General features: G+C 56.7%; 3 protein-coding genes and 1 pseudogene across 3 annotated transcripts, besides 1 other annotated feature; all 4 read left to right on the top strand.

The window, feature by feature from the left end:
- Positions 1–427: 427 nt before the first annotated feature.
- LMJF_22_0160 (conserved hypothetical protein) lies at positions 428–1,660 on the top strand (the record flags this gene model as incomplete). Its single annotated transcript, XM_001683117.1, has 1 exon — positions 428–1,660. One exon carries the CDS (start codon positions 428–430, stop codon positions 1,658–1,660), a length of 1,233 nt encoding a protein of 410 aa, XP_001683169.1.
- Positions 1,661–4,917: 3,257 nt separating this feature from the next.
- Positions 4,918–6,345, top strand: LMJF_22_0150 (conserved hypothetical protein; the record flags this gene model as incomplete). Its single annotated transcript, XM_001683116.1, has 1 exon — positions 4,918–6,345. The coding sequence occupies one exon, from the start codon at positions 4,918–4,920 to the stop codon at positions 6,343–6,345; it is 1,428 nt and encodes a 475-aa protein (XP_001683168.1).
- An 839-nt stretch (positions 6,346–7,184) lies between these two features.
- Positions 7,185–8,840, top strand: LMJF_22_0140 (conserved hypothetical protein; the record flags this gene model as incomplete). Its single annotated transcript, XM_001683115.1, has 1 exon — positions 7,185–8,840. The coding sequence occupies one exon, from the start codon at positions 7,185–7,187 to the stop codon at positions 8,838–8,840; it is 1,656 nt and encodes a 551-aa protein (XP_001683167.1).
- Positions 8,841–11,502: 2,662 nt separating this feature from the next.
- Positions 11,503–12,848, top strand: LMJF_22_0130 (annotated as a pseudogene).
- Positions 11,503–12,848: a sequence feature.
- Positions 12,849–16,876: the final 4,028 nt, after the last annotated feature.

The raw sequence follows: 16,876 nt of genomic DNA, 5'->3' as shown, positions 1-16,876 counted from the left end.
CTCTCTCGCCTGTTCGCTCTGCGCACACGTGTGTACGACGCACCGGCATGCCCGTAACGAAACACGCATCAACACAAAAAGCTGCCACCACATCGCAGGCGTATTGAGTGATGCGCTCGCTTCTCGTTGTCTTTCCACTTATTTTAGTTGTCTCCTCACCTTTTCACTCTGTAGTGTGTGTTGTCTGTTGTCTATTTTGGTCCAAACCTGCCAGCTGCACTGCCCTATCACACCGCATCAACCGCCCTCCCCCAGCGCTGCGAAGCAAGACACCGTGTGTGTGTGCGCGCGCTCGCAGAAACAAAAACAAAGGCACTCGCGCTGGCAAACGCCCGCTCTCACGTCCCCCACCCTCCTCCCACTACCTGCTGAATTAGAAGCGAATAGGCCGGCGACAGCTGCAGTCTCCAACTCGATTCCTAAAGAAATGAGCTACACGTCGCATTTCGGTAGCCACTCGTCACTCCCCACAGTGCGCGTGGGGTCCGCGGCGAACTCGATGCCTGCCGGGTTATATGGCAGCCGTAACATGGCATGCTCCCTTGAATCGGGCACTCTTTTGAGGCCGCGACAGAGCGACCGCGCATCGCGGTCCCCGCTGATCTGCAGCCAGAGGCTCGGCAAGTACATCGCAGGAATGAGCTCGATCTCTGCTATTGACACGGCAAGCACGAAGCTCTCCATCCCCATAACTGCCGTGGAGCCGACGCTCGCCTTCGAGGACGACGGCCTCGTCCCCGGACTCTGCCGCCTATTTATGGAGGGACGCTGCCGCCAAGGAGACCGCTGCTTTCAGGTGCATGCGAACCCCAGCGTGGTGGAGCAGCTTCGGCAGGAGGCGTTCAACACGCCCTCCTGCTGCCCTGCGCATGGCGCCAAGTGCAACATGGAGGGATTCCCTCTGGGCCTTGCCGTCATCATCGATCCACCACGCGAGAAAGAATCGGGCGCTATGGTAGAGGCCCACGCCGCGCGTGACAACGGGAGCGCCGCCGGATCTCTGTCGAACGGCGAGACGAACACGGCTGACACCGGCGGCGATGCCTATAGCGGGCACAGCATAAATAACAGGGAGCAGGTCCCGATTGCGCTCCACAATGTTTGCCCCACCCGCTTCCTCTGGTCGCGCTACGAGGAGAATGGCGGTATGCTGCTGCACATGCCGAGGTCGAAGGTCTGCCGCGAACATCGCAAGGGCCTCTGCCGCTTTGGCAACGAGTGCAGCTTCCTGCATGTGTGCCGTCAGATGCCCATCGGCAGCGGCGACGAGGAGCTTCTGAGCCACAGCCGCACGCCGTTGCGCCACAGTACGGTGCAAGGCAGCATGCAGGACTTCTCGCACCCGCCGTCGTTTGCCACCGCGAGCGGATCTCTGTGCCACCACGCTCATTCTCAGTCGTACTCACAGGCTAACCTACAACACTTCCAGGGCAGCACCGTCATGTCCCAAAACGGCTCGTACATGGACGGCTCTCTCGGCAACAGTCAAACCGGTTCTCGGCCGCATCTCTCGCGCGCTCCAACGGCTTCGGAGAGCTATGGTGGCCATCAGCCACTGCTGCGGCCACTCGGTGGCGTGCAGAATTCGCACAGCAGCGTAGCGGCCCGTGGGTCCTTCTCGCACAACCCCTACGCCGAGGCATCCTCGTTTCAGAGCTGAAGGGGTGACGACGAAGAGCAGAAAAAGGTGTGCAGGGTGCCTTTATGTTACCTTCTTCTGATTTCCTTTGGGTTCTCGCTTTTCTTCGTCACCGGCACGTCCTTCTTCACCGTCCCCGCCCTCGCTCTGGGTCACTGCTGGCGACTCGCTGGCCACCTTTGCCATCATAGGCGGGAGGGGAGTGACGTTCCTGCACCTCCTTCCCCTCACTTCTCTCTCTCTCTCTCTTCTGTGTTCCTTTGTTTTGGTCTCTCACGATGATGCTGTAAGATGTGCTCGCACCTTCGTGTGTACTTCAGTGTTTGTTTCTCCAAGTAGCTTCAGGCCTTTTCTGCTGCTCTTGTCGCTTTGTTTCTTATGTATATGTATATATATATACATATCTGTGCTTGTTGTAGCTGATGCGTGGAAGAGGGCGAGATGCCGTGGTGAAGGGATCATCTGCACACACGCACAGAGTTTGGTGGGTTGCCTCGGAATCAACGTCGAGTACTCCAGAAGAACCTCTGCATCACGCCCCTCGTTTTTAGGTGTTGTCTCTCTCTCTCTCTCTCTTTGTTTCTGAGCGAAGACAGCCGACGCCATCCACGGCGGCGATGGGAAGAGAACGTAAGCAAGCAGACTTTTCACGGATCATAATGTCTGCCCAAGCCACCTTTCGCCACCGCCGACCTCCCCAGCAGCCGCGTCTCATCATGGGTCTCTAGAGCATCCCTACATGTTGTTGTTGCATCTATCATATGTGCTGTTTTTGTTTCTTCTTTATTAAATGCGCATGCGTATGTGTATGTATGTGTGCATGTGTTTGTTCGTTTTCTCTTCAGTTCTCTGCGGTTCTACCTCCCACCCGTCCGTCCATCCGCTCCGCCGGCCCGCCCCCGCGTACTTGCACGTGCGTCTTCGACTACTTTCTCTTCACTTGCTGTCCTTCCCCTCGTCTTTCTCTCGCTGTTGTTCGTCCTCCTCTTTTTTCTTCTCGTTTCGTTTTTTTTTCGTGTTTTGCTCTGTTGTGGTCCTCATGTATTCAGGCGTCCATGTGGGAGCTGCTGGCCCGTCGCCTGCGCCTCTCATTGAACTTGACGGTTGTGGCCATTGGGAGCTGGAGCATGACGACAAGGTAGGCATGCGAGCACAACCAGCAGCTTCAGGGGAGCCAAAGTCCATTGCCCGGTTTACTGACCTGGCCACCGGTTTCAGAGGCCAAACCGACATCTCCCGAAACCACGGTACGCGATGCGACGCGCGACGGCAAGAGGTAGTTGGCGGCGACTGTTCGACACGAAAGAACAGGGATGCTGTTCTCACGAGGCGACGGGAGAACACGCTCGCCCCCCGCTCTGCATAATCATCTGCCCTCACCTCGGGGTTCCCACACCTTCGCCAGAGCCTGCGCCCCCGCCTGTGTTTGCTGTGAGGGCGGCCGACCTGGCGTTATGCCCGGTATGCGACGCCAGACTCGCGGGTCGCTCGAGGCTGAAAGCACACCTCGCTTCACGCTGTGATGTTGCACGCAACAGCCCGACGACGCAAACGTCGCTCGCGCTGCGTGGGCTGCTCTCGCCGGATGCCCATGGCACACCCTCTCTGTGTCTCTTCAGAGGACAAGCTGTGAGTTCTTTGTGCGCAGGCACATGTCTGTTCATGGGCCCCTTCGGCTTGACACACCTGCTTCTAGGTAGGGCGTGCGTTTTTTTTTGGGGGGAGTGCCCCCTGCTGCGTCAGAGTCACGGTGGTATTGACGGAAACAGAAGATGGCGACAGCGAGCCATCACCACCACCTCTCCCAGGCAACAACGTCATCCTGGGACAGGACCAAATCTCCGAAAGTGCGAACACTGCACGCGCGCTGCCATGCACAGCTGGCATGATGTATTAAACACACGCAAAGTATGGAAAGGCCTGAAGATCAAGAGTGTTCCGTAAAGCAAGTGAGATACGATTCATGTCAATCAACCCCAAAGTGCACGTGCGTGAAATGTGCAGCATCTCGGACCGTTGACCGGGTGGGCCGGTGCCGCACAGATGCCAGAAGCACGACGAGAGAACCCCCACGTTGCATCATCGGAGAGAAAAGGAGGGGGAGGGTCCTCCAGACCCGAATGTGACCAGTCGCCCGAGCATACGATGGAATGCGGCCCCGCTTGATGCGACTGAGGATGACGCACGACCTACGGGCAAGGTGCAGGGTTTCCGAGAGGGTGCTGACTTGAGGCTGCCCGATTTCCTCCTTACGTACATCCGGCATGCACCTGGACCACCCGCTGCAACCCGCATGATGCAGGCTCCGCCGCTTCCGCCCTCAGGTGGACTGAGGCAGGCCGGGGTAAAATGGAGCGTATCCCTCATACACTATGGCAGAATGGTCACTTGAAAAGGAACTGCATCTCTCTTCATTGTGTGCGACACTAATGCGCCAAACTCTCAAAGAGAACGTATTCAACGGACCTGCTGACAGCGAGGTGCGCGTGCTGACGTGCGTAAGGTGCCTCCCCCCCCCCCCTCCTCGTGCAGAGACAGAGGATATGCGAATGGAATGCCGTGGTGTAGTGGCCACGGTGGCATTCGTGTCAACCTCTCACTCTCTCTCACTTGCAACTCGAGTCTGCAGTGGCTAACACAGGGCCTTTCGTCTGTCTAAAAGGATCGCGCGTGCTCGCGGGGAAAGGCCACACACACACACGTCACCACAGCCGCTCGACCGAGCAACAACTCCACCTAACCCTCATCTGCATTGAGCTCTCTCTCTCTCTCTCAATGCGCGCCACTCACTAATTTTTTCTTTCGAATCTCTGTCCTCCTCTTCTGTGTGTGTTTTCTTTTGGTTCGACAGTTGTTGTATTGGTGATGTGCTGCGGAGTCTCTCTGCGCACTCCGCCTCCCCTCCTCCCGGCTGCCCCGGCACATCTTTTGTTCCTATTTGCGGGTGCGCCCTTCGCTGTTTCTCGTCCCTGGCGCCTCTTACCACTACCCGCTCACGAGGACAGCGGTGTACCGACACCGATAGCGCGAGGGTGTAAAGGCATACAAAGGGCGGGCAGACATATCAGTTAGTGGTTTATCGCCCTCTCCTCCATCTAGGCGCGCCGCGTTCGTGACGGAGGTTCACACAGTTATTCATCGAGACGCCCTACATATGGAAAGAACAGTATCCTCATAGAGAAAGAAAAACGGTGTACGTTCGGCTCACAATTTTGCCCTGTCTGTCTTCTGAAGCTTCCGCCGTTGCCATCACCGCCAATCGTACTCGTAGCGCGTGTATGGATCACATATTTGTCCGCTCCGACTTCGCGTGCCGGCACGAGTACCGACTCGTCTCCGTCGATGACGCATGCGTGCAGCAGCTGAAGGAGCAGGTGTACCCGAGCCCCTCTGCTGGCAAAGGTGCGACCAGAAGCAAGCGGGCGCGTGCCTCGTCGCCCCCCTCAGCGACAATACGTAGTGATGATGTCGCAGTCGTGTTCGTCATGAAGGGTGACGGGCAGCTTTGTCTGCACGACGCACGGTCGACCCGCTCCGTCCGCCGCGTCGAGTACTCGAACACGATGCTGCTGGCAACGCGACGGCTCAACCGCGCCGGCAGGTCTGCCGTCTGTGAGTCTCGAGACAGAGGCAGTGATGTGTGCAACACTGAGGGAACAGCCACAGCCACGGCTACTCCTCTGCCCGCATCCAGAGTCCGCCAGTACACAAATAATGTTGTCGTCTCCTCCCTGAGCCGCATGTTTGACAGTCATGCCGCGCATCCGCAGGACAACGTGTCGGCTGTGCTGGGTGAGTCGTACTTGACCATCGAGGAACTCGAGGGCACCGACGGGGGCAGCGGTGGCAGTGGGGCTGCCGGTCCATCAGGGCGCGGGTACACTTTTGCTCAACTCGCTCGCATGTTCCGCAGCAGTCCTGCCGAGCTCGCCGATCTGTTGCAGAGCATCGGCGCGGTCGTGCACCGTGGCCTCGTTCGCCTTCTCCACCCCTCCCTCGCGCATGAGTCCTTAGCGGCGGTTCTGACGTTTCTCGACACCGCAGAGCCATGCAATGCCTCCTGGGCTGCCGCGCGGGAACATCTCTGCCCATCCGTCTACCCGGACGTCGTACTGCGTTCACTGGAGGCCGTGTACGGCGCGCCGCGAGGCGCAGGTGAGGCGACGAAGGACAATGACTCCGTGGTGCTGGTGGGGATGCCGGCGCTGCTAAACCTGCCGCGAGTACTGGTGGGTCTCGCCGGTGGTGTGTTTGATGCGCACCAGGGCGTTGTCCACCGAACCCTCGGCACCGGCGAGGTCGCTTGTGGGTTGCCCCTGGAGACGTTTGCAAAGGCGTGGATGGATGCGATTCCGTCGTCCCTCTTCGGTGTGGCTGGAATCCCGCACCGCGGCGCGGCAGGGGTGCAGAAGACTCTCATGGAGAAGCTGCGTGGCTACGTGGTGGTGGAGTCGCGTAGCGGTGGCTTTGGCGGCAGCATGCAGGATACGGTATGGTGGGTACCGAAAGAATCCCTCAGCATCGACTTTGCCGCGCGCCTCCGCGCACTCTTCGAGCTGCGCCCGCAGTTGTGGGACCAGATCGAGCTGAAAGTGTACCTTGGTACACTGGTTCCACCCGATCAGAGCTTCGAGCACGTCATTCTGCGCCACACACGAGAGTACCGGATACCAGGGAAGCCAGTGCAGTACGCCCCGCTCGCGTGAAGTCGCAGTGGTGGAAGCGCGGCTGCTCGTTCGCACGCGTTTTGCCGCGCGGGTCAATCCGAATGCCGGCCCATCTCTGTTTACCTCGCGTGTCCTTCTCTGTTCGCACAAATTCCGGTACCTCTACACTCCACAGGGGCATTGTTGGGACGCGTGCTCAGCAAATGGATTCAGCCTACTCCCGCCCTGCTCCCCACTGCTGCGGATAGTGACGCGTGGGAGCGTGTGACGGACGGAGAACAACATCCGCTGCTCGCCGCTTTCGTTCGTAGATGGCGGTACGCCTTCACGCCTCTCCCCACCCCCCTCCCTCTCTCAACGCGGCAGCCACCAAACTACTCACCTTTGCTTTTCGCTCTTCCCCTTCCCCCTGTGCGTTCACGATGCTTGAACTGCGAGCACAGCAGTGTCTTACCCAATAACAACTAGTAAACACACATACACACACACACAAAACGCAACGCACGCACGCACGAACTCGCACCTTCATTGCTCGTTATTTCTTCTGTGGTGACCACCCAGCGTGCCTTCATTATCCTCACGCACACACACACAAAAAAAAATAGCCTCGCTCGCCTTCTCCGCTTCGTACCCCCCCCTCCCTGCCCCAATCCTTCCCCACGTACGAAGTAGAGGAGGAAGTATCGGCAAGGAAGAGGCAACCCCGACAAGAAATATAAGCGGAGCCCGAGCGCTGCATCAGTGCGGCTGGCCGCTTCGCGTCATTGACTGTATCGCCGGGGTCTGGGCTGTGCTCAATATACAGCCGTGGCGCACACAAGCACTTGCTCCTCTCGTCGTCTTGGCGGGCAAGTCATTGTGTCGTCTCTTCGTTTTTTATGTTATTATTGCGCGTGAGCACGTCCTTGTGTGTCGCCCTCCGTCTCTTGCTGTTATCCCCTTCGCACGCTGCCAGCGAACGCTCGCTCGTCCGTTTCGTAAGTGTCACCGGTGTGGTGGTCGCTATTTTTTTTTCGCATCATTGGTTTGTTCGCGTCTCTTGCTCATCCTTCGTTTTCAGCCTCCTGGTTTGTTATGTGCGGAAGCTCGGTGTCCGTGTGCACGTCGTTTTGCCCCTCTCCCGCCGCCGCCGGCCGGCCTCTGTCTCTTCCCAGCATAGCACCATGACATACTACGGGTATCAGCCAGAGCAAACCAAAGCTCAGATTCGATCTACTCGGGGCGAGACCATTGACCTGGCTCTCCCTGTCACCTGCCTTGTGGGGGAGCTGCGCTCGTTTCTTATCGAAGAGTACGGCTATGACCCTAACACGCGTCTCCTGTACAACGGGCTCGTCGCCGACGACAACTCCTACGTGTGTGATTACCCCTTCGGCTCACTCATGATCGCCACCCCCGCTGACATACACTCGCAGCGCCAGTCACTACCCCCGCGACAGCCCGCGGTCGCACACGTGCCACCGCACCAGCCACAGCAGGAGCCTACCCCCGAGTTCTCACGCCCGACTGCTCACCTATCCCCAACCGTCAGCACGAGCGCGGACGCCGTTCTCAAAAACAAGCCTGCTGAGACGATGCCGACGTACTCGAGTGCTGCGGCGCGCAAGATGAGCCCGGCAGAAGCGCCGCCGGAGACCGCGAAAGCGAAGCGCAACACCACAGGACTCAAGCATCGGCCCAAGAACTCGGCGCGCCAGCTCCGCTCCATAAGCACCGAGTCGACCGGGTCACAAAGCAGGCTCATGAAAGGGGATGGCGCCTCGGATACCGCGAGCTCCGTTCCCGCCCCATCCCCGCCGGCGCCTCCGCCGCCGCTTTCTGCAGCGAACAACGGTGCTTCGCTCGCACTGGGGAGCGGCCGTGCACTGCCAGGCACTGGCCAGCGCAACTCTCCCTGGCCACAGGGGTCACAAAACGCGACCGCGGCTCCCTCCAGCGCCGCACCATCGCAGGCGACCGACCTCCCGCCTTCCCCGCGCAGTGAGGAACCGAGTGTGGCGGCCGCGGTGCCCAGCGGTGAAGGTGGCAATGAGGACGACAACCAGCGCCGGCGAGTGCAGCTGACGGTGGAGTGCCACATCCCTTCTCTCAATCAGGTGGTGCCGGTGAATGTGAACGGTGATTCCTCCGTGTCGGATCTAATCCTGGCGGCGGCCGCCGCGGTTCCCGGGCTGAAACCGGATGCGCAGGTAGTCCACCGCGGCAAAGTGCTGATGGCGTCGCCGCAGGCGAAGCTGTTTGACCACGGTATTCGCAGCGACGCTCGCGTCTTCATCGCGGAAGGGGAGTACAACAATGCCGAAAAGATCGCGTTGCTGGAGATTGAGGAGGACATCGCCGTGATTGAGCGAGCCATGGAGTCGCCCCTCACGGATCTGCAGCGGAAGGGTTATTACGAGGAGCTGATGCGTATCCTGTTCCGCACGGACGGGCTGCAATCTCTGGAGGGGGAGTGGCGGCAGCGACGCAAAGACGCGGTGAAGCACATTACGTCACTGCAGGACGCATTGGGCGTAGATGTAAAAGAGTCTTGATATGGGATACCCCATCTCTGTTCTGGCAGTGCCTTTGTGCGGTCGTGGGTGGCAATGACTCTGCTCGTCATCCTCGTTGCCAATTACGTATTCACGCTTCCTCCCTGGATCTCTCTTCTCCCTTCGCCACCCCACCCGCACTGCGAACTCTTTCCTCCCTTTTCGCCTTGCTTGCGCTCTTCATGAGGCCGCGACTTTCTCGCTCCGTTTGCTGACATGCGGGTGGGCAACTGACCTCCGCGAGCGAAGCGCAAGAGGGGAAAGGGATGCGTGCCTCTCGGTTAGGGAAGGAGCCGCTTCTTTTTTTGTTGTTTTGGAGAATGTAAGGAGAAGGAGTGTAGGCGGAATTTTGTCCTGTGATGTCATTAATGTACTCCATCTCTACCCACCCACCCACCCACCACCACCACCACCCCCGGAGATTCTCGACAGCCTCTTCTTGCCCTGCGTTGTTGGCTCCGTTTCTCCCTTCACCTTGTTACTCTGGTATTCCGTACTCCTTGTACGCCCGTTGATCCATGTGGTGGCGGCTCGGCACTGACACGGCACAAATGTGAAATGCGCGAACAAACACAACACAAAGAAAAAAAAGTGAAATGAGCAGACAGTGACGCATCCATAGGAGTGTGAAGCGGTGCACTCACGTCAGGTGTGTGCGACAGGGATGCACACGCCGAGATGAGCACATCTTTACCCCGCGGTAAGGGGTTTTCAACAACAAAAAGGAAAATCTGCTGGCACGCCTTTTGAGAGGAGAGCGCGAAAAATGTCAAGACGAAAACACAGTGAACGCGCAAGGCGGTCGCCCTCCCCCTCCTCCCCACGTTTCGACACCTCCCCATCGGTTCTATGCCATGCATCACTCGCTCGTTCTCCTTTCGTAACGTGCCATGCTAGGGGAGATGGGAGTGCCGGGGCTGGCTATATCTGCACCATCATTTTCTTCCTGACTCTCACCCTCTTTTCCCTCCAGCACTTTGTACCATTTTTTGTTTTTGCCCTCGTTTTTTTTTCGCGTCGCGGGCACCGACTCATCTCACGGGCGCGTCGATATGGTGCCCCCCCCCACACACACACACACGCCTCCTCACCGTTGTCTCTCTCTCTCTCTCAAGCACTCCACATAAGCCTTTCTCCTCTCCCCGTGACTCTCCCTCTCCAGTCTTTTCTTCTGGCCTTTCTTGTTTTCCTTTTCGAATCTAGACGACTCTATTTCTCGATCAATATCACCGTCGACGCCGTCGCCCTGCCTTTTTGCAGTTGTTGCGCGCAGCACGGGTACACTCTCCCCTCCATTTCTCGAGCTCACGTTTGCGTATCGTAGCAATTTCTCACTCTTGTGGGAGTGCTCTTCGCTCTTTCTGCGCTGTTGTTTTCGGAGCTAGCGAGCGCCTACATCACACTTCTATCAGCGTGTCCGCGCGCATTTATTTCCTGCCGCTGACCAGGACTCCCTCACCGCCATCATCGATCCGTTTGTGCTTCCTACGTTGTGCGTGTGTGCGCGTGTGCTTTTCACCGCCATCGTGCTGCTGCTTCTCAGAGGTGTTGTTTTCTCCGTGTTCCACCTGTCAGTCTGCGTGGACGCCTTCCCCCCTTCCTCCCTCCCACCCACTTGACCCAATCACTTTCTCTCCCAACGTGCGCTCCATCACGTCTTCGACGCAGTGGTTTTGTTCCCCACCCCCACCCGTCTTTCTATTCTTCTATGTGTATGTGTGTGTGTCTATCGCTCTCTCTCTCTCTCTCGTCCGGCCTATCGGCATTCCCTTGTTTCTTTCTCTCTCGCTCTGTGTGTGTGTATGTGTGTGATATTTTTATTTTTTCGTCGATTCCTCGAACCGGACTCTTGCGCCATTTTCAGTGGGTACGGCGCTCTTGCGCTCATTCTTTCAGCACCCACCCCCACCCCCTCTCCGCTTGCACAATCAGACCAGTTTCCAGGGCGTCGTCACGCTTTGGGTGTTGCGTCTCTTCTTATCCAGTCTTCATTTTTTTTTTATCTAGTGCGCTGTCTTCTGCCCATCTGGACGTGCCTCTTCTTCCTTTCTTTCGTATTCGTTTTTCTTTCCCCATTCTTGTTTTCTTGTGCGTGATCGTCGACGATTAGATTTTGCGAAATCGGACACGAAAGCGGACGCGAAAACGAAGAATTCACAACGCAGAGCGTCAAACTCGAAAGAAAAGCAGATCGGAGCACTCTCGCACAGTCACGCAGCAGTTGCCGGTCGTGCACCCGCTCGCTCGAGATTCTTCTTTTCTTGTTTTGTTTTGGCCCGGGCGTATTTGTTCGATTTGACGTCACGGGCACCGGAAGTGAGATCCTTGTCATCGAGTTTCTTCGTTTAAGCGGTGCCCCTCCCTCTCCCCACCCCTAACTCTCCTTCCACTCCGCCATCCACGTTCCCCCCCGCCGCCGTTTTAGTGCGTTTTGCAGTTTGCACGGCCGGGTTGGACTGTGTTGCATTATTCTTTACGTGTTTGTTGCTTTCTGCGTGTTCGATTTGTGTTTTTCCCGCGTCATAGTGGGCTGCTACAGCCGGCCCCCGTCCCTTCCTGCATCATCATGTCTGCCCACTCCCCTCCCAACTCGCGACCCAAGAAAGTCTGCTGCAAGAAGTGGGGCACGGTCCAGATCCCCTCCATCGACGATCTGGAAGCCATGACCGAGAGTGCGATCCAAAGCACGCCGCTACCGAGCGGCTTCTGTGTTCGCTTCCTGTGCCGTGACATGAACCACCTCTTCACTGTGGCCTCGAACCAGGTGAGAATCACTCGCGGCTCTCTCGACTACCTGTACGACTACAATCAATTCGGCCCTAACAAAAGCCATAGCAAACTCTTCATCTGTTCTCTGTGCAGCAAGACGAAGACGTGCATCAACGGCTCTCTGTGCGCGAGGTGCACTGCGCCCTCAACGTCGAGGACGCTCAGGACACGCTCCGGCACCACGTGTCGAGTAACGCCACGGGTGCACCCAATATCGTCACTCTGGCGCCGTCTGAGGACATTATCGCAAAGAGGCTCAACGAGCCCGTTGCGACTAGCACCACCGTTTCGGTCTTTCGCACTGTGGGGGGGGGGAACTGCAACCCTCTTGACTCCATCCTCGGCAACGGCAGCGGTGCCGCGGACGCGGCCGCGTGCATTCACATGCCCGACAGACTGATTCTCCGCCACTCCCTGCACACGCGGTGGACCTCCGTCAGTACGTATCCCACTTTCCCCGCTGGTATCGAGTTCAAGTTAGCGCTGCCGAACACGCCGAACCCTGCCGACACCTACAATAGCAGCGCGTTGTTCGTGACGCGCGGGGCATAGGAGTACTTCATCCTGTGCATGCGCAACGAGCAGCCCACCGTGAAGATGCAGCACTGCGCACATTACTCGAAGAACGGCATCTGCTGCTTCGGCGAGGACTGTCAGTTTGTGCACGTTGTGCACTACAAGCCCCGCGACCGCGCCGAGAACTCTATCTCCGATCTGGATGCGGGGCCCATGGGTAGCTCCGTCACAAACAGCGAGTCCGGCCGGCGTCGTAGCGTGCGCCACGTCAGCGCATCTACTCGTCAGACTCCTCTTGAGACCAACGCCCCTGGCAAGAAGTTCGAGTCGTTGCTCTCTTCGCGTTCCCCTAGTTCCAACCGCGACACATACACTCCTCACCAGAAGGCAATACAGGCGCAGAGCAACAGCGCCCTTAGCACCCCCAGAAACCAAGTTTTTGTGCCGTCTACCAACGCCTGGCAGACGATGGGTGTGCAGCCGAGCAGCACCGCAGCGTCGCGGCCGCCGCCTCTGCCGCTGCCACAGCACTTCACGCAGGACCAGATCATGATTCCGACAATACAGCTACAAGCTTCGCCACTAATGAGCCAATCATACATGGTGATGCAAGGCCTCAACGGCCAGTGCTACATGGTACCGCAGCCGCCCCATTCGCTGCCGCAAGCGGGACAGCCCGCACTGAATCAGCCCGTGTACGTGATGCTGATGCCTTTCCACTAGGCGCGCCAAAAGAACACAACCAAACAAGAGCAAAGGAACGAGAGAGAGAGAGACAAGGAAGCGACACACGGCGTACGGCGAGTAGCGTGCGAGGGGCGCGAGTGCGAAAAATTCGCTCTCTGCGTTGTACCCATTCTGCGTATCTGTCTCACCGTTTCTCCTGCTGTTGTTGCTGTTTTTAGCCCCCATTCAACTCCTTCCGGTGACAGAAAGAGGTGGTGCAACGGTGCTTTTCTATCTGTGTGTGTGTGTGTGTCCCCACCTGTCTGGTTTTACCTTGGCCACTGCTTTGCCGCGCGCGTGTGGAGCGTGTGGGTTGGCGAGTGTGCGAAGGCGTCCCCCTCTGCCCCATCCTCTGTCGTTCTACCTTTGTTTGTGTATTATCTTCTGTACTTGCAAGACTCTCTCGCTCTTTCTCCGATGAAAACGTATCCCCTCTGTGCATTTTCTCTTGTACGCCATCTCATGTCCCCAACCACTACCCCCCCCCCTCTTTCTGTGAGTGCGTGCGTGTGCGGGCGCTTCTTTTTCTGTTTGTTTGTTTTTTTTTTGCTCCCGTTGCTCTGCCCTATTGGATGTGCTTGTCTGTGAGTTGTACCCGTTTCTTTCGCCTTTCTTCTCCTTCCTCTACTCTCTCTCTCTCTCCATCTTTTTGTTTTTCGCACTTTCTCTAGCTAGACGACTTTGAACGCTCCCCTCTCCATGCGCTCTCCTCTTCCGCCTTGGTGATTCAGCGCCTGTTTCGTCTTGTTTTCTCTTGTTTCTCAATAGAGTGTTTTGTTTTTCTCGTTGCGCTCTGCTATCCTCATCCTCTTTCCTTTCATAGCTCCAACACTTTATTTTCTCTCTCGTTGCGGTGTGCGCTCGCCCTCTATAGCCGTGCGCGCCGGCGTGTGTCTTCTTTTGTTTCGGGGGCAGAGGAGAGGGGAAGGGGGGAGGGGGGTCGCGTGATCTCTTCCTCCCTCCCTTCCGTTTCCGAACCTCCGCCCTGCCTCATCACCTCGCGCGGCCTTTTGTTCTCATTTCGCTTTCCTCGGCGACCCCTCCGTCATTGCCGTTCCCTCGCTCTCTCCCCATATCTAGCTAGATTGCTCTCTTGATGTTGTTTAGGGGTTTTGAATGTGCTGTGTTGTCGTCCCTCTTTTCTGCTGCCCCGCAGTTCCGCATCTTTTTTGTAACGCCGTTTTCCTGTTCTTGTTGTGCACACTACCCCATCCTCTCCCCCCACCCTCACGCCTTCCTCCCCCTCACGCCGTGTGTGTTTCTGTTTGTGTTTGATTGCTTGGAGATATCCCCATGTGCGCAGAAACAAACAAAAAAACAAACAAAAGGTGCGCTGATGGGTGTGTGGCCTGCGGAGCGCTCGGATTTGGGCGTTCATGGCATTTGCAGTTGTTGTTGTTGTGAGACACCCAAGAGACGGTGGGAACGCGACGGGTGAGAGAGGGGTTGCACACAATGAACAAGACAAAGTTTTGCTCATTGTGTGACGAGAGAAAGCCAAAACGCCGCAGTGCGTGGTGGTGTTTTGGCTCTGTGTTTAATGCTATTTCGTTTGGAAGGTTGAAAAACCACGTCGTGTCGTGCTACTAAATCTATCACGAGCGAGTGGGACTCGAGCTACCACTTCGAAAGCAACACGCCACTATATGTGTTCGTTTAGAGACGCGCGAGGTGGGAAACGAACGTGTGCATACCTGTAAGTTCTACGCCCTTGTGCTTCGACAGCAACAAGGCACCCCCAAAAAAGGAAAACGGTCCAACCCACCTACTCCCCCCCCTTCCTCCCCCTCTTTTGGCGTCTCTGCGTGGGTGACACTGCGGTTTTTTGTTTCCCCTCATTTTATGCTCGGCTCTCTTGTTCTGTTTCAATTGGTTTTCTTCCTTCGCTCCATCTCCTTCTCCCTGTGTGTGTGCGTGTGCGTGCCAGCGCGCACGCTCACGTGTATTCGTTTTTTTCTGTCTCCCTATGGTTTCCCCTTCTCTCTCTCTCTTTGTTTCTCATTGTCGTCTATTTCATGGTGCTGGCGTTAGCTATTTTCTCTCTCACACCCGACCGCTCCTCCCATGCGCACAGTCGGTGGAGTGTTTACCTGTGCGTGTGCACAAGCACCGCTTGCGGCTTTCAGTAAGACGTGGATCTGTGGGTGTTCCCCTGTAGCATTGTCTTCATGCTTCTCGCTTTGTGCTTACCATTCATGATTGTCTACGCCTGCGGTCGGTTTCCGTCGTGATGAGGATCTCCCCACCTCCTTTCCGGCTTTCCCTCTGTCATTGTGTTTTCCGCTCCGCTCTCGCACATCTGTAGACACAGGAACACACACCGTCACGTGTGTGTGCCGTATTGTGGACACTGGATTGTACCAAAGGTTGATAGTGAGTTTCGCGATTGAAGTTGGTGCTCCAGATAGCCTTGTCTTTCTGCGAGAGCGCGGACTAGCGCTTACGAGCACTTTTCACCGTACACAGCTGGCCGGGTGGGCAACCCACGTCCCTGGAGTCGATCGGCGGTCGCCTTACTGCTGCCTTCTGATCACCACGGCACGGAAAGTGTGTGGCTTCGCGCCGCTCCAAATATATAGGTGTTGCTCGTTCGTTTGGCCACGTTTTTCGGTGGCGCCGCCTAATGTCAAGCGCTGCTTCCGCCCCTGCACGTGGCTCACCAACAGCAAGGAGTGCGAAAGGCCGAGGAACGTGAGCCTATGAGCGAGAGAAAGCGAGAGGCAGACACGCATGTCCTGCTGAGCTCCTCTCCCACGCCACTTTCTCGTGGTCGATTTCGTTTTTTCTTTCTTTCTCGACCCTCCCGCTCCATCATCTCTCTCTCTCTCTCTTTCGTGAAACTCCTCTTTCAATAAATCGAAACTGCAACATGATTGCGAGCTTAGGTGTGTGTTGGGGAGTGGGAGGCGCTGGGTGGCAGAAGCTGCGGTGAGACCCAGACTGGAAAAAAGCTGCACTTAGCGGACTCGACAAGCCTCAAGTAAAGAAGCACTACGTGCACACGACGAGAATGCCACCGCCTTAATTCTAATCGGCACGAATGCTTGTAAGCCGTGCAGCAACAGTCGTCGCAGAGTTTGCCGCTGTGCCCCTCCTAAGTGATCATCTATGAGGTTTCAGGTTGTCTGTCGCTCCGCAGTGGAGGGAACTAAAGAGGAGCGCTGTGACGCGTGAATGAAAAAAGTAGCGCGGATGATGTGCAAGTAGGATCTCCTGCGTTGTCTGCTGTTGTGTATGGCGCTGGCGCTGGTGTGTCCTTTGATTTTTTTTTCGTGGAAGGAGAAGAGGAGGTGTTGCTGGCTCGTTCTCTCGACCTCGAGTGTTCGCTGCGCTTTGTACAGTTCCGAAACGTGTGCCTTCCCGTTTTTTTTTTTTTACTCTGTTGTCGTTTGTGGGCTTGTTGTGCCTGCGTGTTCATCTCTGTGTGTCTTGATGGAAAACAGCAGTATGTTTCCTGCTTTGCTTCTCACTCTCACTCTCACTCTCTCTCTCTCTCTCCGTATCTGTGCCGCCGTTACGCTGTCCCTGCACAACACCGCCCAACTCAACGAGCGCACGTCTATAAAGTGAACCAGATAAACGACAATCGCTTTATGTATCGTTTTCGGTTTCGCTTTGCCGCCCTCCCCCCCCCTCTCCCCCGATTGCCGGCAGGCTCCACCTTTGTTTGTTTTCCTCAAACTATTCGGCTTCTCTTTTCGTTTTTGGCGTTGGCCTCTCCCATCTCCTCCGCCTTCCCGTCTTTTGTTTTTTTTTTCTGCGTGTGTGTGTGTGTGCATGCGTGTGTGTATCAACCTGCGCGTAAGATAATCTTCCGCAGTGGCATCTGAGAGCGGCTGTGTTTCTTTCTCCAGTTTGAATGCATTCCTCCCCTCTCCTCTCCTTCCCCCCCCCTCTTTCGGCACAATCGCACCCCTCTCTTTTCCTCTTCCGACTTGTGTGCCTATTTAGTGCTTGCGTTCTCTTCATTTTGGAAACTTAAGCAACGCACGTGTTCGGTTATCTCGTCCTCCGTCTTTTCCTTT

The sequence above is a fragment of the Leishmania major genome, chromosome 22 (assembly GCF_000002725.2).
Source record: "Leishmania major strain Friedlin complete genome, chromosome 22".
Lineage (NCBI taxonomy): Eukaryota > Euglenozoa > Kinetoplastea > Trypanosomatida > Trypanosomatidae > Leishmania > Leishmania major.
Note: the sequence above shows the minus strand (reverse complement) of the source record. Positions and strands in the feature narration are given on the sequence as shown.